The sequence below is a fragment of the Sparus aurata genome, chromosome 3 (genome assembly GCF_900880675.1).
Source record: "Sparus aurata chromosome 3, fSpaAur1.1, whole genome shotgun sequence".
Classification (NCBI taxonomy): domain Eukaryota; kingdom Metazoa; phylum Chordata; class Actinopteri; order Spariformes; family Sparidae; genus Sparus; species Sparus aurata.
Genome location: NC_044189.1, coordinates 371,420 through 396,806, shown reverse-complemented (window position 1 = coordinate 396,806; position 25,387 = coordinate 371,420). Strand labels below are relative to the sequence as shown.

Here is a 25,387-nt window from a genome sequence, read left to right as displayed (position 1 = left end):
ATGACTTAAACACAGAGGAACCCTGAGAGAAAATTATTAAATGTACTATATAATACTCTAAATAATCAATATCACCTGTTTCTGTGTGATTCCTGACTGTTTGCTGCTCATCCTTCACTAACATCTACATGGTAATACTTAGAAATCTGTCTGCTTCATCTTAATCAATGTTAATTAATATTGTTAATTAGTAGCAGCATGTTACATGATTGACAGCAACCAAGCAACCCAAAACCTGTAGCCTGTTCCTGATAGGTGCATGGAAATATGTGATGTCACATGTTTTTCCCCCATTAGAGCTCTGCCCACTTCAAACATGCAGCACGTGATTCTGGAGGAAACATAGTTGATTGTTGAGTCTCATTCCCAGGTCATCAAATACCAGAGCTTTGGGTCGGGCAGCTGTGAAACTCTCAGCCTCTATTTCATACATGTCTTTGCTGCCATCTAACGGCTGTTTAGTGGTATTATATACAGTATTACAAACAGGGCTGTGACACTTGTATTGTGGAGCCTGATTCTCTTTCAAGTGGATAAAATAAATATCTCACACACACTGGGTACTTTAAGGAATCCAGGTTTGACTGGTTCTGTCCAAACTGAAACCTTTGTAGAATATATGTGCTCTGTGGTATTTCTGTCTACTTTGGTTCAGTTGAAGTCGAGGAGCTGCTGAATGATTTCAGTGGCATCTCTGTGCAAAGGATCATTGTTATCATGGTGTTATCTACTGTCTGATGTAGAATAAGTTATAGGTGGTGATACAAATGTACATGGGGACACATTCTCTGAGATCTGAACTATCCACTGAGACCAAGATCATGTAAACTCACCTGATAGTTGTGGAGCTATTTTTGTGTATGTCTGTGTAGACAAGCCACACCTACCAGCACCATGTTTACTTCACAATATGTTTAGAAAATAAATACTTTTACACTTTACATTTATAGAATAACTTCAGGAATTTAGTCGTCAAGTGATGAAGCCTCGGCTTCTACAAGTGAGAACTTTGTCGACGAGATGATCTACTCCTGCATGATGTGGTCAAGACATCAAGAAGTCGAGGAGTCACATCTTCAAATCAGACTTTCAGTGTGAACCTCCTGCCACGAGAATGAAGACAGCATCAACATCCAACCTGCATGAAGTCTGCTCATTCTCTCTGTGTGTTTGTGGGTTTTCTCCAGGTGCTCCGGTTTCTTCTCACACTCATTCTGTCAATAAACAATCACAATGTACTTTAGGAAACTGTGTCATGACTTTCATTAGGCTGAGAAACACCACTAGTGTAAAGTATTTCCTCAGTGTTGGTTTCAGGTTTAGTATGTGAAACTGAACTACTCAGTACTTTATATTAATGAGGGATCAAATCATGTGAAATGTGTCCGTTGTAGAGACGAGCTCAGAGAGAAATAACAGCTGACAAAGAAAACAAACACTGTACACTATCTGCTCTGCACCAAACAGCAGACAGACACAGTTAGAGACGAGCTGGTGAACATAGCGGAGCATTCAAACATTAACATGATTACACATTATGCATTCAACAACCTGTCTGCTCCTGACAGAGAAATATGCCCTGTAGGTGTATCATATAATGATAAAAACATAAAAATCAATAAAGACTCCTCCTGCTGTTGTAGCTGAATATCATCCAGCCCATCCTACTGTACTGTTCCACCTGCTTCTTCAACATGTTCTGTTAAGAACCGGGCCAGACTCACATACAGAACCAACACAGCTGCCAGGATAACTGGTCTCCCCACATCAACCTCACAGAGCTGAGCATCACGGCCATTACAACCTCAACTGAACCGGCTGGGACTGCTTCTGCTCTCATTAATGTATTGTGCCTTTGTGACCACTAGATGGCAGAAACAGGTGTCCAAGAATGAGAACAACAGGTCTGAGTAAAGCAGAGTGAAGTTTAAGGTGCAGAAAACCCAAAATGTGACGTCCCTTATATGAGGACGCAGGTTCACAGGAGGTTCACATGAGATAAAGTCTCAACACAGCAGATGTTTCTATCAATGTGTGTTTTATGTACTCGTGTTTCTCTTTTAAAGGTTTACCTTCATCCTTATGTATCAAACCAGCAGTGTGACATTAATGTGGAAGTTCTCAGGTTCTATTCATGTCACAGTAACTACAGACACACAGAGGATTTACATGTATTTACATAAAGAGCTTTTTATTAAAAAACAAATATCAGTACAAAAGAAATGAAGGAGTGCAAGTGAATCAGACTTTACATGCATTCAGTATTTACAGAAATTCAACAGAAAACATAACTTTGTTTTCAGCTTCTTGTATTTAATCAAAAAAAAGTATTTATATTCTATATCTGATATTTCTGTAGCCATATTTAGAAGATATTATATTGATGCAGTTTGAAGAGAAAATACATCATAGAATAATCTAAAATATTATAGATCACCGTAGACTATTTTATAGTAAATCATGTTTTTTCCTTATTATAAACCACGTTAAACATACTTGTTTTTGAATTCAACACAAGCTGCTGTCACAGATTAAACAAATATACAAGCAAAATGAAGTTTGATCACTTTTATTTTAAGAAGTTATTAACACATCAGTAGCAAAGACAAAATGAAATGTACCTTAAACTAAACTAAAGCAGCTATGGGGGCTGCCATGACAGATAACTACTTCCGCCGGCGGTTTTCTGTTTCCGGTTGCCTTGCAACTGCATGATGGCCGCTGCCGCTAAGCTAGCCCTAAACAACTAGCGTTAGGTCATAAGAGCTAAATTGTTTTTAAAATGAGCTCAGGTACAACATGTGCAGTTGTTGGTTGCCAACAACAATTCATGAAAATTGAAGTTTTTTTCAGAAACGTCTCGTGTAGTACATCAACCAATGAGACGAACTTGTCCTGCCCTGCGCCCTACACGCCATGCTGAGGAAGGAGGAACGGAGACTAGCGCGCCTCGCGGCTTTGACACTAAAATAAATATTTGGGTTTATGAATATCTTCCACAGAATAGCTGCTGCATGACTTTCCTAACCCGGCAACGTCCGAGCAGCCGCCTGTCTCCACGGCTTCACTTTCCTTCAGCATTATCCACGCTGTATGTTTAGCTTGATTGACACTGGCTGGGCGCTACTGCTGCCTTCAGAAATATAAACTCGCTGTGTTTCTTCAACAGTACTTTCCCTATGTTGTCACTGTGCAGGTAGTTGTATGCTTCTGTGCTTTTGTAACTGCGTAATTCTCCACCGTCAACATCTTCAGAAAATATAAGATAAGCATTAGCCCGACGTTAGCTACATCGCTAACGTTGGGCTAATGCCGTGCTAATGCTTCATGTCATCTGCCTACTCCGTGAGAACTGACAGGTGAGGCACTGTGAGAACTGTCCTCACGACTTATTAAAACATCTGTACTGTGTATCCACCGCCGATTTTTATCCATTCTGTCGCTTTCTTTGTGTTAAAAGCCGGTTTTAGAGCGAGCATGACAGCTATGTTAATGTAAACACCGAGGTCAGCCAGTTCAACCCGAAGAGCATAACCGAATATCGCTATGAACCATGGGTAATCTCACGAAGTCAGGAATAAGGTGGATAAACCAGGTTTAACATACTTGTTTGTGATTTCAACACCAGCTGCTGTCACAGATTAAATAAATATAAGCAAAATAAAGTTTGATCATTTTTATATTAAGAAGTTATCAAAACATCAGCAGCAAATTCTTTGGATTATTATTATCAGAGTCGACATTTGTTTTGTATTTATTTATGATTTGAACACCAGAAAATGAAATGTACTTTAAACTGAATTAAAGCAGCTGTAGAGGAGTGAATACTTTTGTTGTCTTGTCGTTGTATCTGTTGTTCCTCATGACGTCTCTGTGAGCAGGGCGGTGTGTTTGTCAGTCATGTTTCTGGATTCAGTCTGTTGACAGCAGCTGAAAGGTCAGAAACATTCTGTTACTTCTCTTTTCCTGCACAGAACATCTCAGCTCTCAGCAGGGTGGGCAGGAAACTAAACTGGGAAATTGATGAACCGACTTAGAAATGATGCAACATGTTTGTCCATCATCAAACTGCTAATTAAAAACAAACACAATCTGCTCATTTGTGCATCTGTTTGTTTGAAACACACAACAGACCTCACTTTGACTGTCTAACCCGAGCACAACTATTGTTGTATTCATTGAATCCATAATGAATAGATCAACCTCGACATACAGAAATACATATGTGGTGTATTATGAACATACCTGCCATTCATTCTATTACTTGTAACGCAACAATAAATAACACAAAACAAGTGGTCCAACCTGATCATATAGATGATGTTCTGTGTCTTATTTACTTCATAGTCACACAGTAACATCCAGTAATGTACCTGTATGTGGTTCAGTGCTGGTTCTTGCTCCCTCCTCTTCCATCCTTTTCTTTTCTTCTTCAGAGCCATGTTCACCTGGAGAGGAAGTATTGAGCTGAGCTGCCACATGACATAAAATAAAATGTGCCTTACAGCTAGTAATACTAAAATGATGTATGAGTAGGCTAGTCTCTGAGAAAACGTTTGAGCACTGACTCGTTAAAGCTTCTAAATGGTTGGAACTGCAGCAGCACTTAACAAGAACATTTTGATCTGGGAAAGATCAGAGACGGGAGAGTAAAAATAAGATGGACTTACGTGTTGTACAAGATGAATCATTTCACTTGTCACAGTTTAAAATTTCAGAACCTCTTTTGTCTTATTTTCCTCACTGGATCTCTCTCATATAAACTGACACATAAATCAGATGTATGTACTCTGAGCCTTCCACTGCTGCTGTTAGCTGCTGCAGATGTTGGTGCTATTAAATGTTACTCACCTCTCGTCTTTCTGTAAACAATAAATCCAATAGCAGTGATCAGGACGACAGCAATAAGAACCAGTATGACAATAATCAGGACGGTGACTTCACCGGGCTCCTCTGTTCAGCAGAAAAGAAAAGAGAGAGAAAAGAAAACAACATGTGCAGTTAGAACAGATGTAAATCCATCCAACTCTTCATCACACATACAGTATTCATCATGTTATTACCTGTTTTAATCTATCTATCTATCTATCTATCTATCTATCTATCTATCTATCTATCCAGCATTAAAAACAAAGTGCAGATGAAGCAGGTCAGAACAAATTAAAACAGTTAATTAGTTTATTATTACTGTTGTTGTTGTTCCCATGCACTCCCCTTCAGCACCCTCTGATCTCACTCTTACCCCAGTTGGTTCTGATCCGATCTTCCTCCACTTTGGTGATGATTTCCTCCTTCACACCAAAGAGCTGAAACACACAGTCGTACCTCGTCCAGTCTTCAGGTGTGACTGATGAAAGGTTCAGGTCAACACTCATCTGGAAGGTTCCATCGTGGTTGGGGAGGATCTCTCCGTGGTCCACCTCCTCATGAAGCTCCTCTCCATCTTTCCTCCAGACGAGTGAGGCTCTGTGAGGGTAGAAACCTGTAGCGAGGCAGCTGACTGGAGAGGAGGGAGTCTTCTGGAGGAGAGACACTAAGGGAAGCTCTGAAGAGAGATCAATCAAACTATTCTTAGCTTTAACAGTCAGACTGACTGGAGTGAAAACACAACAGCAGTTCAGTCTGTGCAGACTGTATGAACATGATTCTGCCCATTAAACTACATCAGGTCAGGTGATTCTACCTGTTCTCAGCAGAAAGCTCCTCCCATAATCCACATATTTCTTCAGCCACTCAGGAAAAATTACTGTGAGGATATACTGATTGAACTTCATTTTATCTTTGTCAGCATCCCATATCAGTTTGGTGAGGACAGCCTGTGGTTTTGAAGCATTCCATGTCTCTGTCTTCAGGTCGAATGATAGGAAGTCTTCTCCATCATAACCATACTGATTAAAACCAATAACCTCTCCGGTCTCATTATTCCACTCACAGCCACTTATCCTCTGTAAAATGTGAACACCTGAGACAGAGACAGAGAAAGAAACAGAGACTGAAATCAGAAATTATGTAGAGATGAAATCTTCAGTGGAAACTGATGGAAGACACTTTCCTACTTTGTCATTTGTCGTATGAACATAACAAAAGTCACATACATCACCTTTCTTCCACATTCTGATGTTGGTTAAACATGTCTAAATGGCTAATGCAAAGGTCAGGATTTCTAAGTTGAAACATTCAACTTCTGACCTCAAAGTCAGAAAAATGGTTGACCGTAACAAAAGGTCACACAAACTCAAGGGACCTCATTTATCAATCTTGCGTGAAAACGGGTGCAGATCTGAGCGCTGAATTGGTCTTACGTCAGGACACACGTGTGATTTATGAAACATTCGTATCTGACCAATTCCAGAGTATGAAGGATCGGATCTTGACAAATGCGGCGGCTGAATTCGATCGTCATTAACATGTTATGCCCTTAAATATTCCTGGTTCGGAGGCCTCACCCACTGAGGTCAAACATGGAGAGAACACAGGCAAGAAAATAAACTTTTCCGAGATGGAGATCGGCATCCTGGCAGCGCCGGCACATCAAAGGCACTCCATTTACTATGCAATGTTGTGCAAAACTGAACAGGCCAAAATAATATCGCACACTTTCTCTGAGGTATACAGCAGTGTTCCCCCTGCTGGTCCGAGACAGAACCACCTGCCCTTCAGTAACCTGAAGCAGCTCCACTGTGACCCGTGTGCATGTGTGCGCACTATTAAATCTGCGTTCCTGCTCTGTAGCAGGTTTACCAGCGGAGTTATTAGGTATTCCGTTAATTAGTTGTCATGTTAGGCTATTAAGCCTATCATATTTTATTTTACAAAAAAGTGGTGGGCTTTTTCTTTTTTCTTTTTTTTACAAATTGTTTTTATTTTGTTTTATTCATTTTAAGAGTCCGTTTTTGTCTGTTCTAAATATAAATATTTTCCTGTGCTGCACCGAAATCCACAGACTCAGATTTGCTTACATGAGCTCAGACCTGATGTGAGATCTGATCGTAGCTTTCGCTTACGTCCAAGTTGATAAATGCCGACACTTGCGTGGAAATGGTTGTACGCACGGTTTTCCTGCCGTACGTTCGTTTGATAAATGAGGGCCAAGAAGTGCTACCCCCAGGGCAAGGGAGAAAGTTGCACTATATAGTATACGCTATTGTGCCACTATTGTTGTTTTATGATGTCAGACAACCACAACCTCATGAAAATGTTAGGGTAAGAAACAGGTGCACCAAATGAAGTGGTTGTGATTACATATTCCAATAACAACTTTTATTGGCTTAATGGAAGCTTAGTATGTTAATTTCAAATGTTCTTGGATTGTCCCGACAGTCTGACATGCTGCTGGGTCATGACTGGCATGTAGCAACTACCCAGATGGGTCACTGTTGGCAAACAGATGTTATGCTGGTGCCATTATTATCTTGAGTTCCTGTTCAGGGTCAGTTTACTATATGCTGAGCAGTAAAGCAGAAAAAAATGGGTCAACGGAAAATCAGTCACTTGTCGAGTGCACGAGAGTTGGTCAAAACACCAAGTTTGACACAATTTTTCTTTATCACACGTCACACATCAGCAGCACATAGATGATGACTGAAGAGAGGCGGTATCTCCTCATCCTTTATAGTCGCAGAAACAAATACTCATTACTGTGGCATAGTCACAGGATTGCACATGACTTCACTCAAAGCACCATTCCAATCATCTCCACATCCGCCTCATGAAACACATACAACTTCCTACACACTTTAATCATTGTTGTGTGTCATACATTAACCTATTTTCAGAACACATATACACAGAAGAGCCCTCACCAATCCCCTTTAGGATGAACTACTTAACTAATTTCCCTGTTAATTTTCACAGCATATTAGAACATGTACAATACATGAATACATCCATTCATACTCTGCAACCACATAAGATTTTATAGAGGTCATACTGAGGGGTCGTGGGGCACAGAGGGGCATAATGAAAATGTATAAATCCTAACAGTCCCTCCTTTCACACCAACTAGGTGTGAATTGCTAAGGGGAGAGAAAGAACTGCACAATCATAATCACCAAAGTTAATAACCACAAAGATCATAAATCATAATCATTAATCACAAATCGTAAATCTTAATCATAACCATAATTCGTAAGTCATAATGATCAATCATAAAACCTTAATCATCAATATCACACACCTTCATAAAAATCTAACAAAAATCAAAATAAATGGAGACATATTGACCTAGCGAAGCAAAACTTGATTGAGGATATATGAGAAGGTATACATTTCTTTTTTTTCTCTTTTCTATTCATTTCATATTTGTTTTTCTTCTGTATTTCCCACACCAACAGCAAAAGAAAAACATCAAGCAATTAATGAAAATAGAAAATAAAAAGGTAAAATGAAAATGTCACAATTAAGTTGAACAACTTAAATAGGCAAAAGAACTTATGGAGGTAAACCCCCTTGGGCAGGCTCAGTAAGAACGGTACCTGGTCAACCATATCTAATCTCAGAATTGGAAATGAGCATGTGTAAATACAGAAAGTGACAAGCAAATCTACAAACAAAATTAGTTTAAGCAATGGAAAAGACATAAGAAAATATTATGTAAATTCAAAGTGGTGAATGGGTAAATGTTAGTGTTATGTTTATTATTTTATTTTATTTTATCCATGCATTTTGTTCGTTATTTCCATCATTAAGCCCAGTATAAACGAAAAAATAAAAATAGGAAATAGGAAAACTCAAGTTAAATTGGTAAAAGACTGTAACAGATTTTTAGTATTAGTTTTTGCCGGAGCTTCAATAGGACAGAGTTGTGTGTATTTATTTCAAATTCAACACCAGTAACATTCATGTAATCTAAGAGGGGCATGCGGGATACCTATAGCATCAAAAGGCATCGTACCATTAAAGAGGGAGAATTATTATTAGAGTTACACTACATGGCAAGCAATAGTTTTCTGGAGACCACAGAAGAGTGGCTGTAAAAATGGGTGCCATGCTCTGTGTCTCTCCATCTCCCCACAAGGGCGGCAGCAGGCAAGTTCATTTTTCAGCCATTTGACAACCGTTTTGGCATCTTCTTTCAGCAGGGAATTGCTTTGACCCATTTGGTTTATCTGTCAATCATCACCAGAAGGTATCTTAAACCCTGCACTCTATTGTCTGCGCCTATGTCAGTGTAGTCGATGGTGATGTCTTTGAATGGGGCATCTGGGACAGGGAATTTGCCCATTGGGCATTTGTAGACCGGTTTGGGGTTGTCTCAGCCACATAGTTGTTCACCATGTCAGTCATAAATGGATGCCACCGTAGAATGTCTATGCTTTTCAACGTGGTCTTTTTGCTCTCATGTGCTGGCCCATGAGCTTGCTCCAGGAGTAGCTAGCACAATTTCGAAGCAGTGACGATTCGTCCATCATGAGATCTCCATAGTCCCTCCTTCTGTGTGGCCCCTTTCTTGATCCACTCGTTTTTCTCAAAGACTCCAGCTTCCTCTTGCATGTTTTTGATGTCATTCTCTGTCAGTTCTGGTAAATGTGTGGCTATGACAGCCATCATTTATCCTTTGTATCCTCCAGCCTTTTTGGCAGCAGCGTCCGCTGCTTCGTTTCCTCTTACTACATCTGAGGATCCTTTGGCATGCCCTTTGCACATCATGATGGCCACTTCTTTCGGGAGAAGTACAGCTTTGATCAGTTCTTCAGACTTACTGATTACTTTTATGATCATCGGGCCCAGTGACTTTGCCTCGTGACCCACTCCAATTGCCAGGGTGATGTGATGTTCCGCTGTGCTTGATGACGCGTACCATTGGAGTTCTTCTGATGTTAAGAGACAGTGTGCAGCTGCACCCTGCTCGCCAAGGTAGATGTGTTTGGTTGTAAGGGTTTCAGTCAGACCCTCCTTTTCCTCCTCCCAAGCTTGGAGATACTCTTCATCTGGGGTGGCAAGGTAATTGTAGGTGACACCAGAGCTGACTCCACAGAGACTGTATGTAGAGGCACCCCTATATCATTCATGCCGAAATCTTTAACAGGGACATTTGAAACAATAGCGGACTTGTGACTGAAAGGCAAAACTTCCTCCAGAATAAAAGAATGGCTAGCTGCAGTGTCCCGCAGGATTTTTATAGCGGCCCCTATAAACACGGCCCCCTGGAAATGAAACAACCCCATCCATGACAAATGGACCAAAACTACCCAAGTCATAGGACCCAGACTCCACAGGTACATCCCGCTCTTGTTCCAGTTTGTTGACCAAAGCTACTGGTTTTGTATTTCGTTTTTTTAACACTGGACATCTTGCCACAATATGACCCGTGTTTTTACAGTAGTAGCACAATACCTCATCTGTCCCTTTCTCATGGTGCCTCTCAGATTTACCATCAGGTGCTACAGTCCATTTCCTCCCATCGACCGCAGGTTTACCAAGCACAGCCCTGTGTGTTAGAACATATTCATCCACTAAAACAGCAGCTTTGAATACATCAACAGTTTTATGTCCACTTAGGTACGTTGATACATTCTCTGGCAGACAGTCTTTAAACTCTTCCATCAGCACCAACTATTTTAACTGCTCAAAATTTTCTGTCTCAGTAGCTGTGCACCATCGATCAAACAAAGTCTCTTTCTCCCGAGCAAATTCCATATATGTCTGGTTTTCGGGCTTCCTCAATTTATGGAACTTCTGGCGATAAGCTTCCGGTACCAATTCATAAGCCTTAAGAACCGAAGCTTTTACTTTGTCAAAATCTTGACAGTCATCGCCGGAAGTAACAAGTACACTTTCTGCGCTTTACCAGTCAAGACACTCTGTAACAACAGGGTCCACATTTTTTTTTTTTTCGGCCAGTTCAGCGTAGAAGCCACCCGTTCAAACAAGACAAAATATTGGTCGACTTCCTTCTCATTAAAGGGAGGAACTAAGCGGATGTTTTCGCTTACATCAAAATCTGTGGACTTTTTGGCAGCTTGAGATGCCACACCAAGCTCTAACTCACGCATGCGAAACTCAAGCTTTTTAATCTCCAGGTCATTCTGCAGCTGAAGCTCTTTCTCCCTTAAGGACAGCCGCTGCAGCTCAACCTCCAACTCTTTAAGTCTGACCGCATCATCCACAAATTGACCTGACTGCTCGGGATTTTTAGGAGTACTCTCAACGTGGGGACTTCCGGTGAGGCACGGCGCCAACATGGCTGCTTAGCTCTCGGCTCTGCTCTACTCGGCTTACCTACCCCCATGTTATAGCCTTCATATGTCAACTAAACCTTGCCAGATAGTTTTGGAGAGGGCGACCAATAAATATGTCACAAGACCCGAGGCAAAACCTTCCTCATTCATCGAAGCAATCCAAAAAGAGTGCGGCGGAGAACAAGATGGAGGCGCAAGACCTGAGACCGACCACACCCGACAACACAGCGTCCGAGCTTGCTGGCATCAAAAACCTGCTGCACGGGATTGCAGCTGATGTGAGTAGTATGAAAACAGGCCTGGAGAAGCTACAAACCATTGTGGAACAGCTGGGGGCGCGAGTGACGGAGGCTTAAACTAGGATCTCTGATCTCGAGGACGCTAGCAACAGCCGAGGGGCTAGCATAGACTCCGCCATATCAAACTTAAAAAAGCTCCAGGATAAAATTACGTACATAGAAGATGCAAGCAGGCGGAATAATGTGCGTGTGGCAGGCATACCTGAGAACACAGAAAAGCAGGATTTAAGAGGCTTCATGCTTCATTTGTTGGCTGAAGGACTGGAGCTAGACGTGGATGCGGGATTTGAACTGGAGCGGGTCCATCGTGTCGGCCCGATGCGAGACGACAGTCGCAGCCGTCATGTCCTGGCTCGGTTTCTGAGATTCAGCGCAAGAGAGGCAGTTCTTCGAGCGGCCGGGAGAAGAGGAGAGTCGAGTGGCAAGCAACAGGATCTCCTTTTTTCAGGATCTTTCTCAGGATGTGCTTCAGCAACGTAGGAAGTTTGACATGGTGAAGAAACGGCTCCAAGAGCGCGGGATGTCATACTCCAAGCTGTATCCCGCGACTCTGAAAGTCTCGGCGAACAACAGGTCCCACACCTTCACCTCGCCAGATGCAGCAGCTGCCGTCCTCACAACGCAGGGCTGAACACCGGAATATAGGACTGTGTGTCGGGTTGAAATTCATGAAGACCAATATAGGTATGTTGATTAGTTATCCTCCTGGATGTTTATTACAAAAAACTGGACTCATAGCTGTTATTTCCACATCTGTCTCCAGAAAAGGCTACAAGGTCCTTTTTTTTTTGTTTTTTGTTTTTGTTCTGAGTAGCCTATATACACATGTATGGGCAGAGTTTCTATAATGAATGTGCCCTTTGTGGCCTGATGTTTTTTTTTGTTTTGTTTTGTTTTTGTTGTTTTTTATTTCATTTAATTTACCTCCTGGAAGACATAAAATGTTCAGCTGTGGCTAATAGTTATTATGGGTCATATATGAAAATACATCTATGTGATAAAGGGAAAAAAGATTGGAGAGTGGGGTGGAGGGGAGCCGGGGCAGGCCAGGTGCCCCTTTCATCGTAGTTTAGTTAGAGTTGGAGAGCCTTAAGTTCTGCTTTCGCTCACTGTTGTCTTTTATATATGTTGCGTTAGGGTGTTTTTTGTAAGTGTGGAGTTTTATGTACGTTCAGTCCTTTCACAAGGGGGAGTTCTAACAGGACAGGAGACCTATAGGTATTCTTTGGTAAGCAGTGGGTACATAAGATTAAGTATTAGTCTCATTATACATCTGATAACAAATTATGGGGGAACTGGTTAGACTGACATCACTGAATGTTAAGGGTGCAAACTCAGCCATCAAAAGGAGGAAGATTCTCTTGTATCTTAAACAGAAAAATCCAGATCTGGTCTTCCTACAAGAGACTCATTTGGAGAAGAAGGATTCGTTATTACTGCAAAGGGACTGGATTTAGAGAGTTCTTTACAGTGCCGGGTCTTCTAGTCAGAGGGGGGTTGCCATTTTAATTCGGAAGAATTTTAACATCAAAATAGTTAAACAACAATCAGATGAAGAAGGGAGATGGATAGCTTTGGATGCTGAACTTTTTGGTATTAGTACACCTAATACCAAAAAGTTCAGCATCCAAAGCTATCCATGATGAACATATATGCTCCAACAGCAGACCTGCCAGGTTTCTTTGTAGATATTAGCAATGCAATTACACAGTTTGGAAATTCATATATAGTATTAGGCGGGGACTTTAACAAAGTTAGGGATCCTAAGGTTGATAAATGTACAAATGGGGTGTCACTCGGCCCTCACAGGCACAAAAAGCAATTGATACAATGGAGGAGGAGCTAGATTCAGTCACCCTTCAGACAAAGAATTTACTTTTTATTCCCATCCTCATACATCTTATTCAAGAATAGATTATTTTCTGATTTCAAGATCATTGCTCTCTATCACTGAACAAACAACAATAGGTACTATCTTAATATCCGATCATGCACCGGTGGGGATGGCACTATGTTTAGGCCAGTTACCCAAGTGTCGGTCCACTAGGTGGCGATTTAACTCATCCCTGCTCAGAGATGAGCATTCAGTAGAATTTATTAAAAGCGAGATACTGGATTATTGGTTGAATAATGAAGGCTCAGTGTCAAATCCAGCAGTGGAGTGGGATGCTTTTAAGGCTGTGATTAGAGGCCGACTCATCCAGCATTGTTCATATTTGAAGAAGAGATCGGTTCAACGTCTCCAGGAACTGGAGGTTGACATTAAAAAAATGGAAAATGTGCATTCCACTCAATCTGACCATTCCATTCTTCTTGAACTAAATAAATTAAAAGTCGAATACAACTCTATATTACAGAAGAAAGTCGAATATACATTATTCAGAACTAAACAAAAATATTATGAACAAGGGGAGAGAACAGGGAGATTTCTTGCACAGAGAGCAAAGCAGCAGTATGCTCAATCAATTATATCTGGGGTGCAGAATCATGGCGGTGACTTGAAAACAGATGACATGGACATAAATGCTATGTTTGCCACATTTTATCAAAGTCTTTATAAATCAGACAACCCTAATACTCAAGATATTAGTTCTATTCTATCCACTGTAAATTGCCCAACTCTATCACAGGAGGAACAGGACCGAATGGGAGCAGACATTACATTGGAAGAAGTTAAAAAGGCTATACAGGACCTGCAGGGTGGGAAATCTCCTGGGGAGGATGGCCTCCCAGCTGAATTTTATAAAGTTTTTTCAGATATTCTTGCCCCAAAACTCCATAGAGTTTATAAGGAGGCCTTAGAGAAAGGCTCTCTTCCAGATAGTATGCAGATGGCTTTAATAACTTTAATACATAAAAAAGACAGAGATCCACAGCAATGTGGCAACTACCACCCTGTATCACTGATCAATGCCGATGCTAAGTTGCTTGCCAAGATTTTAGCATCTAGGTTGGAGGTTTTTTTACCAAAACTCATTCACCCGGACCAGGTCGGTTTTATTAAGAATAGGACTTCATCTGATAATTTACGCAGGTTGCTTCACCTCATGTGGCAAGCTGGAAATGAAACAGACATAACAGTAGCTTTTTCGCTGGATGCTGAAAAAGCATTCGACAGGGTGGAGTGGGCGTTCCTATTTCAGTCGTTAGAAAAATTTGGTATTGGTTCTTCTTTTATTAACTGGGTTAGATTATTATGCTACAATCCCAAGGCATCTGTAGTAACAAATGGCAGGAGGTCTCCCCCTTTTCAGCTTCATAGAGGGACAAGGCAGGGTTGCCCCCTGTCCCCCTTAATATTTGCTCTGGTTCATGAGCCATTAGCAATTGCTATTAGGCGAAATAATAATATAATGGGCATTAAGGCTGGCAGCAAGGAGCACAAACTGCTTCTGTACGCGGATGATATTTTGTTACTGTGCAGGTGCCCATCAACAACTATACCTCATATCCTCACTCTGATCAACTCATTTTCAGGTGTCTCTGGTTATAAAATAAACTGGTCAAAGTCTGAAGCGATGCCCCTGTCGAGAGTCTGTCCACCTAGCATCAGGCAGGGATGGCAGTTTTCATGGCAGCCATCTGGCCTGACATATTTGGGTATAAAGATCACTCCACGCCTGGATAATATTATGACAATCAATCTTCTCCCTTTAATTCAGAAAATAGAGCTTATGTTACAAAACTGGACAAAATTGGGACTGTCACTTCTAGGTAAAATTAATATTTGAAAGATGATAATAGTTCTCAAAATTAATTACATAAGTAATATGCTACCGTTAAGCATGCCACACAATGCGCTATTGAAATATAATGAGGCCGTATATAGCTTTTTATGGGTGGGCAAAAAACCATATATAAACCAGACAAAACTGTATGCCGCTATTGAGGATGGAGGACTTGGCCTCCCCCACATAGCTTGGTATCACTATGCTTTCTGTCTCAAACAATTATCGAAATTATACATGTCAGCTGACCAAGCGCCTGTGTGGGTATCTATAGAGAAGGAACTCACATACCCCTACCCAACCCAGGCCTTTATTACTCAAACTAACGATGTGATCCCCTATGATAACCCAATCCTTGCCTTCTCACAAGAGACATGGCAAGCCTCGCATAAAATCATGGGCTTAAATTCTAATTTACAAACAAAACATCTCTTTGGCACAATAAAAGCCTCAGGATAGGTAAAAAAAACATCCTCATGGGCTGGTTGGGTTAAGTTTGGAATTGTTTATATTGGGGATTTATTTGATAGAGACCAGTTTCTTTCTTTTGAACAATTAAGAGGAAAGTACAAAATCTCAAACAAGGATTTTTGGAAATATCTTCAATTACGGAGTTGTATTTTGTCATACCTTAAAAAATTACCGCTCACATTAAGAACTGAAATACAAACCAGACTGGAACTGGAGGGGCACTTCAAAAGGAAAACATCATGCTTTTACAACCTTCTAAGGGGGTCTCAGTCACCCAGTTATAAAGGCCTTAAAAGACGCTGGGAGAGGGATATAGGGGAAGAGATATCCGGTGAAACATGGGTGCAAATTATTGAATCATGGTTTAAAGTATCAAGGGAAATGCAGACCCGTTTGATTAGCTATAAAATTCTCAATAGAACTTATTGGACTCCATGTAAAATGGCACGGTTAGGACTTAGAAATTCAGACCTGTGTTGGAGATGTGATGCTTCTCGTGGTACTTTTGTTCATATGTTGTATTCATGTCCCAGGATAGAATTACTATGGTCTAAGATTATCTACTTCATTAACACTGTGATGTCTTCCACTCTGGTACAACATCCGCTGCTTTGTCTATTAGGCGTGTTACCGAAGGGAAGTGGACTAACTGTCGACCAGATAGTATGGTGTAGAACAGCACTTAATACTGGATGCAGGATAGTGTTGCGACACTGGAAATCAAAAGAAGTTATATTGGTGAAGGAATGGTTCGATGAAATGGCCAAGATTGCTTCCTACGAACGACTTTGTTATAGGTTGCAAGATAAGGAAGAGTTATACATGAAAATATGGGGCCCCTATATTGCAGCATCTTGATACAGTGGTGGGTTGCACCCTACCCATAAACTCCTGTCACCAGTTTGCATTTACATGCATTTGTTTAGGTGTAAGTATGTTTACTGTCTCTGTCGGACTCCCTCTGTGTCTTTGATTGTTTGTGTAGACGCTCTGTTGGGGCATGGTTTTGACTTGTGGTAAGGTGTGTGTGTGTGTGTGTGTGTGTGTGTGTGTGTGTGTACGTACGTATGTTTTCTTGATAAAAGCCAATAAAAAGTGAATTCCAAAAAAAAAAAAAAAAGGAGTACTCTCAACGTGCGGAAAGAGACCCTTATCAACTAAGACAGCATACAACTCTGCTTTAATGTTATGCTTCCTGGATTGTTTTGTCACAGCTATCTCATAATGGTCAGCAATTAATAGCAGATTATCTTTTGTACATAGGTCAAATACTTCATGCGTAGGAGCATCAACAAACTTATCTAACACAAACTCCATCATCAAAGGTAGCAGAACCCGACTGCACAAACTGCTGCTTTACATGGCAACTTACTACAGCCTCAGTGAGAAAACACTGCCTTGTGACAACCACTACAACAAAGGAACCAAACAAAGTTCAAGGTTTACTGCCACTAAGCCAAATCCACCTTTTGTTTGGACAAGCCCCCAATGTATGTTACGACCCCCTTTAAGTTAGGTCTAACATAAGACAGAACAACAAATCATGATTTAAAGGAAGGTGAATTTCATTAACTCAATCATCAAACCAAGTAAACAAACTGATGGGCCGGCCAAAATAAACAAAAGAAGAGCAGACTCCCAGACCAACCCACCAGGGCCGTCGGAACTGGGGGTTAACCCTCTACCCTAAATCAACAAAGCAACTAATCTTAATTGAAATAAAGCCACGAAAACTGAACTACCGTACCCATCAGAATAACAAAAATCAAAGGCATAATCCCTCAGCCAGCCTCCTGGCTGACTGACAGCGCTGCTGGTCCACTGGCATGCAGTGAGCAAGGTGAGAGAGAGACCAGAGCCTAGTGCCCTACCCCCTCTTATTGACTCTTCCTGATCAGCCAGACTGCTATCACCTGGCAGGCAAGCTAATCACCAGCCATGGTGACACATCCTGGCCAGCAGACAGGGAGCATGTAACAATAGATATATGAGTTCTTCACAACACAGCAAAACAAACTTTATATCGTCTTATTTCCAAATTTATTTACGTATTTTCTTTGGTGGCGTCTGATTTTATTCAACTAAAAGTTTTAATCTACAGGTAATCACCAAATTATTTGATGAGCCAATGTTTGCATCTAATTAGTCTAATTTAAAAAAACAAACAAAAAAAAAACAAAAAAAAACGCTTTGGTTCTCTGTCCAGGCGATGGAGGCAGAGAGTTATTACACAAACTGTTAATGTTAATGTTAACCCCAGAGCGGCCACCAGATCGAGACAATACCCCTTTCCTCCGAAAGACGACACTACCTTCACCCACTAGGTGGAGCCAACGCTCCGTCAAAATGATTCAACCAACACCTTGTGTCTCCTCAATCACTTCTCCACTCCAAAGCTTTATCCTATGCACAAAACTTTCCGTCCACAACAGCCCGTTAGTTTTTATGGAATTCACCCGAACAACTGACCCAATAGATTCTTTGAACAGTGGCCAGCCGGTTTGTATGGAGTTCACCCGAGCAACAAGCCTTTTGGTGGGAGATACCGTGTACGTTTTCACCGTTAGGCAGCACACGATCATTCCTGCTGACACCTTCAGGGTCACCCTGTTGATTTCTCCCACCAGAGAGGCGGTCTCTCCTCATCCTTTATAGTCGCAGAAACAAATACTCATTACTGTGGCATAGTCACAGGATTGCACATGACTTCATTCAAAGCACCATTCCAATCATCTCCACATGCGCCTCATGCAACACACACAACTTGTTACACATTTTAATCATTGTTGTGTGTCATACATTAACCTATTTTCAGAACACATATACACAGAAGAGCCCTCACCAGTCCCCTTTAGGATGAACTCCTTAACTAATTTCCCTGTTAATTTTCACAGCATATTAGAACATGTACAATACATGAATACATCCATTCATACTCTGCAACCACATAAGATTTTACTTTACACATTATAATATTGTATCTATTTTGCTAATTCTTTTATCTTATTTTTACAGACTATTATAATCCCAACGAGCCGTGTTAGGGGTCGTGCCGTGCTCAAGGGCACCTCGGCAATGCCCAGGAAGTGAACTAGCATTCTCCAACTGCCAGTCCACATCATACTTTTTTTTTTTTTTCTCTCCGAGTGGGACCTGAACCGGCGACCATCAAGTCTCCAAGACAAGTGAATGAGCTTTTGCCGCCCCATGATCAAGATTAGATTTCATATGTAAGAACAACATATCAACATAATAAGGGACATTTGAGAATTTCCCTCACAATACTTACCTTCACTTTGGTTGTATTGCCTCTTCAAATTGCCCATAGTGTTTTTGAAGAAGATTGAAGTCTCCTCAACACACTGCCGAGTGAACATCTCCAAGTGCTCAGGTTCGTCTTCAAATAATTTCTTCACCCAGTCCTGTTTTGGTTCTACAATCTTTCTGTTGGTGTCGCAGTAACCAACCAGAACGTCATCAACCAGTACAGCTGCCATGAATTCTGGTACGTTTTGGAGTCCAGTAGATCCAGTCAAGACAAACTTCAGGGAGTGTTTGACTGCAGGACAAACAAGGTTTATAAATTCAGTATAGATATACACACATCATCATCAATCATCACAAATATGATGTATTCAATATATAGTAGGTGTGTTTGAAGGAGCACTGTGTAGTTTTGTGTAGGACATTTTAATCAGAAGAGAAAGATCTTCATTGACTGAATTTTTATGCTTAACAAACAAAACAAACAAACTTTGTTTGCCACCTTTTCTGGTTATTGTCCTTCTGAGAACAACTTGTTTACTGTAATGTATTTTAGAATGACTTTGTTTTACATGTAAAGAAATACGCAGAGCTGAGTGGAAAGCAGCGTTCTGTAAGTAGACACAAAGAAAAAGGGTCATTATGTTTTAGCATTTCACAACACAGGGTTGTTTAAATAAATAAATCCCTTAAACTGCTCACACATCACACATTATAAAGAGTAATGAAACAATCTGTGATCTTACCTGTTGATGAACCGTGAAAGCAGAAAAGCAACAAAAGCAACAAAAACAATGTTCTCATCATGTTTAGATAAAGCCATGTGGGTAGGACCCATATTTCAGAAAGATAAGCTGAAAACTCTGAGTCTGTTCATCCTGAGATTTCCTGGGTTTCCTGTTCCAGAAGCAGATTTTAAGTTTCTCTCTGACTCCTCCCCTACATTCTGAAACCTGACCGACACTGAATCATTTCCTCACTTATACACTCCACATTAGAAAACACATTCTGGAACACATTGGCCCTCATTTATCAATCTTGCGTGAAAACAGGTGCAGATCTGAGCGCAGAATTGGTCGTACGACAGGACACACGTGTGATTTATGAAACATTCGTATCTGACCAATCTGAGCGTACTAATGAGCGGGTCTTGATAAATGCGGCGGCTGAATTCGATCGTCATTAACATGTTACGCCCTTAAATATTCCTGGTTCGGAGGCCTCACCCACTGAGGTCAAACATGGAGAGAAGAAACACTGGCAAGAAAATAAACTTTTTTTTCGAGATGGAGATCGGCATCCTGACATCTGAGGTGGAGCAAAACAAAGATGTGCTTTTTGGTAGTCTGAAAAATGGAATTAAAGGAGCTCATAAAAACGCTGTATGGAAGAGAATAACGGAGGCAGTCAACAGCGTTGCCAGAGGAACGGACTCCGGCTGAGGTGACGCAGACGCAGTCGCGTCAGAGCCAGAGCAGAATGGTAACTAACAACCCCCTTTTGCTTGCATTGTAAAATCTATCAAACTCTGACTGTTCACATTTCCTACACATAATTAGGCTTACACATGTTACATGGGTATACATTTTGATTGTATTTTTAAATGCTTCACAGCCAGGCACCAGCATCATGTCAGCGAGGTCTCCTCCCCAGAGCGCGTGGCCTCTGGCCCCGGTGCTGCTCCCAGACCAAACATCATCACAGCAGAGGTCCTGGACAGACACACAGAAATATGCAGTTTATTGGCCTCAGTTGTCGGCGCACTTGAGGCAACAAATAACACATTAAAAGAAATTAATGAAACTCTACAAAAGCCTTAATAAAGTGTAAAAATGACTAAATGTTGTCCATTTTCTGTGTTTATTATGCCTTTAGCCAATTCCACCAATACTTCACATACTGATTAAATCCTGCAGAGCATTTGCAAGAGTTTAAGGTATACTTTACGTTTTAAAGGCGATTAATGAGGTCCTGTCTCCTCCGTATAGCCCCCAGTGGAGGCTGTGCTGGCCACGGTTCCATTGGCTCATCTGACTGCGCCGGCACATCAAAGGCTCCATTCACTAATGCAATGTTGTGCAAAACTGAACAGGGCAAAATAATATCGCACACTTCTCTGGGGTATACAGCAGCGTTCCCCCTGCTGGTCTGAGACAGAGCCACCTGCCCTTCAGCAACCTGAAGCAGCTCCACTGTGACCCGTGTGCGTGTGTTATTGAATCTGCGTTCCTGCTCTGTAGCGGGGTTATTAGGTATTTTGTTAATTAGTTGTCACGTTAGGTTATTTAGCCTATCATTTTTTTATATAACAAAAGTGGTATCAGTAAAAACGTCGGCCTTTAAAAAAAAAATGTTTTTATTCGTTTTAAGAATCCGTTTTGATCTGATCTAAATATGTGACTGCTTTTGCTTAAAGGAGTCATATTATACCCTATTTCTACAAGTTAATCTAGTTCCCTGGTGTCCTAATGAAATGTCTGTGACATGCTTTGGTCAAAATACCATAAGGATAAAGCACAATAGCAGTTCATAACTGTTCAATAACCCTGCCACAACAGCCCTGTTCAGAACAGTCGGTTTTGAGTGCCTGTCTCTTTAAATGCAAATGAGACACAGGTAATCCACCCACTTCTTCCGGGAGGTGTGACGACGCCGGCACGCTCATGCTACCATGACAACAACTGAGCGTGAACCCTGGGAGAAACATGGCTGCAGGAGGAAACTCTGCTGTCCAACCTTAAATGTTTGAACCAGAGTCAGACCCTGAACAAGAAGGAGCTAGCGAATAAGTTGCTCAATGTAGACTGCAACAAGACGTTTCTGAATGGTGAGTTATGATCTTTATTTTACTTTTTTCTTAAAAATGTGTATGTTTGTACGTCGGTAAATACGGTCGCTGACTAAATACGGTCGACCGCTGACCGCTCTATGTGTAACTCACTGCTTATAAAAATCTAGATATGTGTTGAGTAAACATAAGTAGCATGCTATTCCCGTTACACGAGTAAATTTCACAAGTCCGCAATGTTTTTTCGGCAGCTACGAGTGGGAATGTAGCACTTTTATTCTCAGCTACGCCATAATAATGTTAACTGTTACGTCATTATTTTGTCCGACATCTAACTCACAGCCATACACTTTTCACGTGTGTGCGGGCTGGGGCGACTGTCTGCCAGCTCCGTATCCCCCATAGTAATGTCTGTTTATCCGTTTGTACTGCATTTCAACATAATGCACTCATTCCAATTAATAACGTTACATCGTTGCACATGCTGACCAGTCGTTATTGCTAACAACATATTCAAATAAAAAAACCGTTAAACTGATATGTTCCCTTTTTCCCCTCTGGTTTAGGTGTGTACTTATGTTTAGATGCATAACAATGCATTCAGCGCCTGAGAATGTCTGCTTGTTGAATGAAAATGTAACTATTCAGTCATTATCAGTCATCAAACGTCACTTAACCTTTCACATTTACAGGTTATAAGAAGACTAAATCAGCTTCAAAACTCACGTTCCTGCATGGCAGACCACCCTGGCCTCGTACCAGTGTGCATTCTCACTTCAGAATGCACTAAATATCTACAGAGCCTTTACGTCTGAGGGGAATAGAACAGTAAGTGTTTTTTTTTTTTTTTGCATACCGTAAAATATCAAATAATAGCCGGGCGTTTATTTGTTTGTTCCAACCACTTAACAGACGAGGCCTTTGTTTTGGACAGGCGTTTAACTGAGACCCGGCTATTATTTGGTAATATACGGTATAAATTCTGTTACTGTAATAAAAATATGAGTAATGAAATAAATTCAATTTTCCACTTTGTTACATTGCTTATTTTTCTTTTTGAAAGGCAGTTTGACAATTGTTAAAATGTTACATATCAAACACTAGGAAAGATACATTTCTGCAAAAAAATCAATTTGCAAGAACACAGTTTATTAGCAACATCTACACCTAGGTCTATGACAATCTTGCTGCTCATAAATGGTGGAAATACAAATTAGATATTGTGCAGGAATTTATGTTTTGTACTTTTGGATACTCATCCCACTCCTACGAACCTGTCTCTTGATGATCATAATTCTTATGTCTACATGTCAAACACTGAAAGTACAGAAAACAGCTTATATAATTTTATAAATACAAGTACAGCAAACAACACACAACTATTCAAAAAGTTACTGAATGTACAAGTAGTTTTTATTGCCTGTTGTTAAACAGTAGGTAATATAAATATTTACAAAAAAATATAAGGTAAATCAAAAACTATGTCTAAATATAAATGTATAACTAAATATATCCACTCTGTTCAGCCGTTACAGATACTTGGCATATAGGAGCTTTGAGAGCTGGTGTTGGGGCTTTCTGGGCTGAAGAGTTTGTGGCACTGCCCAGCTGTGTGGTGCTGCGTATACGGATGGAGTTCCCCGGCACTCGAGGCATCTACGTGGGGTTCAGACCGGCCCTTGACTGAACCTTGTCACATAGTGGTCCATCACCTCCTTCTTGTCCAGCGTTTCTAACTGCGCAGAGAGCACCTCAGGAACGGAGATCTTCAAAACCTCATCTGCGTATGAACCAGGGTCCTGAAAAACCTTCTCAAACACCAGGTCCAAGATGTCATCCACCTAATCTGCAATTAGAAAAAGTGAAATATTGTGCGTACTTTATCGTGTTTTATCGTATATTTATTAAAAACAAAACTAGAAAAAGCCATAGACACTGGTTAATTATATTTTATTTATTTTACAAGTATTTTTTAATGTCTGTTTCATTTTTCTGTGTGATTTCAATAAAAAGGTTTAAAACTTACAAAAGGTTGGTTGCTCCTTCACTGGCTTTGCTGTGTATTCTCCTCCTTTCTTCCACTTTGGAAATGAAGCCTGAACAGTGGCTCACCAGCTGAGGTTGTTGCCTGTGGACGGTCTGTATTTTCATTGAAGTGCAGGGCTGCCAGGTATAGTCTTGGGCGGAAAAATAATACAATGCTAAATAAGAATGCGAGCACATTGTACACATTGCAAAAAATATTCAGAAAATGGTGATTTATTTTCAAATAAATAGCTGTATTTAGAAAAATGCAGGACTCAAATGTCCTCTGATGATGATTAAAAAATCAATTTGATGAGGAAGAATCTGGCAAATCACAAACCCATGCACATCCCTCATTTCACATTAGATTTTAGTAAGTGAGCAAAAACGTACACATTTGCGAAGCAACTTTTCTGTGTCCGTGTCTGCATATAACTAACGTTAATCGTAGCACAGCAGGCAGGGAACCCCTGTATCCGACTCCAAAACTAAGTAGTGATTGCTTTACTGCAGGTAACGTTTTGGTACTCTCAGATCGGGTCTCTCATGCCAGCAGCTAACTCTACACACGTAGTTACATGAATACTAACACAAAGGAAGTCTTTAGCCTCCTTTAGCACAACATGATAATAAATTAACGCAGCCCACCGTCCGTGAACAACTGAGACCATTTCATACCGTCTGCGCGGCCGTGAGCATGTGGAGGAGACGGTCTCCCATGCGTATTCACGTCGGAGAAGTTGTTCGCGGACGGTGAGCTAGCTAGCTAGCTGCTCGGCCTTGAACATGCTAGCCAGCTAGCTAGCTAGCATGTTCACGGCCGAGCAGTTGTTCACCGGCCGATTAGAAGCGATCATATATGAATATCCTAATTCATTTTCTCAATTCAGTGCCATGTTTTAAAAGACTGCTGATTAACATTACAGTGAATCATATGACAAGTAAGCCCAACGTTGCAACTTAACGTTAGTTCAGCCTCATATCAACATCAACGGTTAGCGTTAGCTCATGTGCTAAACGGCCAAAGTAACACAAACGAAACTGTTTTTTTTAAATACTTACACGGACAGTGGGTATGGATCCATCTTCTAGGAACAATCTCGTTGCCAGTCCAGCTTTATACTGACCCTGGTTGCTGAAACAGTCCGGCGTGAAGTGACTGGCACAGACAAAAACACTTTTGCTCACTGAAGCTGGGACGTTTCCCTGAAAAATAAAATTTAGCCACTTCGCTCTGATATCCTCTTTGGTAGGGAAGCGATGACGGGAAACATGAGTATCCATGCATCTCATGACATAGCAGGAGTGCTTGGCTTTCGGGTTGTACATGGTAGCGGTCAGGCTGTCGCGTACGAGTGAGGCGAGAAAATGGCGGATCATCGTTCAGGTAGCCGGCGTAATGTGGGAGGAGATATCCAGCATGAGGGTGGGAGTATTCAAATCACCCGCTCTGTTACGTAACAGCGCGGGTGAAATCCAACTGGCTCCTTTAGAGACACATTTTCTGACTGCGTCCGTTTACAAAACATTGACTTAGTGGTCAAAAATCATTCTTAAGGGGTGGGGAGGCACTCCAGATATGCAAATACACACACTAAAGCAACGAAAAAGTGAGTTTTGCATAATATGTCT

At 41.0% G+C, this 25,387-nt stretch overlaps 1 protein-coding gene and 3 long non-coding RNA genes across 6 annotated transcripts; 2 read left to right on the top strand and 2 right to left on the bottom strand.

Annotated features, from left to right (window-relative positions):
- Positions 1–3,843: 3,843 nt before the first annotated feature.
- On the bottom strand, positions 3,844–20,004 carry LOC115578588 (major histocompatibility complex class I-related gene protein-like). 3 transcript variants are annotated; one of them, XM_030411629.1, is made up of 8 exons: positions 19,689–20,004; positions 19,515–19,553; positions 18,968–19,237; positions 5,684–5,962; positions 5,243–5,545; positions 4,852–4,953; positions 4,374–4,472; positions 3,844–3,930 (listed from the first exon to the last, which is right to left on the bottom strand). In XM_030411629.1, exons 1-8 carry the CDS (start codon positions 19,747–19,749, stop codon positions 3,899–3,901), a joined length of 1,185 nt encoding a protein of 394 aa, XP_030267489.1. In that variant the 5' UTR covers positions 19,750–20,004; the 3' UTR covers positions 3,844–3,898. The 3 variants fall into 3 exon arrangements, with proteins under 3 accessions (XP_030267489.1, XP_030267490.1, XP_030267491.1); XM_030411630.1 differs by having other exon boundaries at positions 4,374–4,448; positions 19,689–20,003; XM_030411631.1 differs by lacking the exon at positions 19,515–19,553 and having other exon boundaries at positions 19,689–20,003.
- A 151-nt stretch (positions 20,005–20,155) lies between these two features.
- On the top strand, positions 20,156–20,778 carry LOC115578609 (uncharacterized). The gene is made up of 2 exons (XR_003983491.1): positions 20,156–20,424; positions 20,557–20,778. It is a non-coding gene; the product is annotated as an uncharacterized LOC115578609 (long non-coding RNA).
- A 581-nt stretch (positions 20,779–21,359) lies between these two features.
- Positions 21,360–23,659, top strand: LOC115578608 (uncharacterized). The gene is made up of 3 exons (XR_003983490.1): positions 21,360–21,769; positions 22,423–22,558; positions 23,257–23,659. It is a non-coding gene; the product is annotated as an uncharacterized LOC115578608 (long non-coding RNA).
- On the bottom strand, positions 22,859–25,387 carry LOC115578607 (uncharacterized). Its single transcript, XR_003983489.1, has 3 exons — positions 24,818–25,387; positions 23,757–23,907; positions 22,859–23,576 (listed from the first exon to the last, which is right to left on the bottom strand). It is a non-coding gene; the product is annotated as an uncharacterized LOC115578607 (long non-coding RNA).

Coding starts and splice junctions, on each gene's coding strand:
- LOC115578588 (XM_030411629.1), bottom strand. CDS start 19,749: ATGATGAGAACATTGTTTTTGTTGCTTTTGTTGCTTTTCTGCTTTCAC. Junction 4,473..4,851: donor TGTTTACAGAAAGACGAGAG/GTGAGTAACATT, acceptor GTCATGTGGCAG/CTCAGCTCAATACTTCCTCT. Junction 3,931..4,373: donor CAGCACTGAACCACATACAG/GTACATTACTGG, acceptor CTGACCTTTCAG/CTGCTGTCAACAGACTGAAT.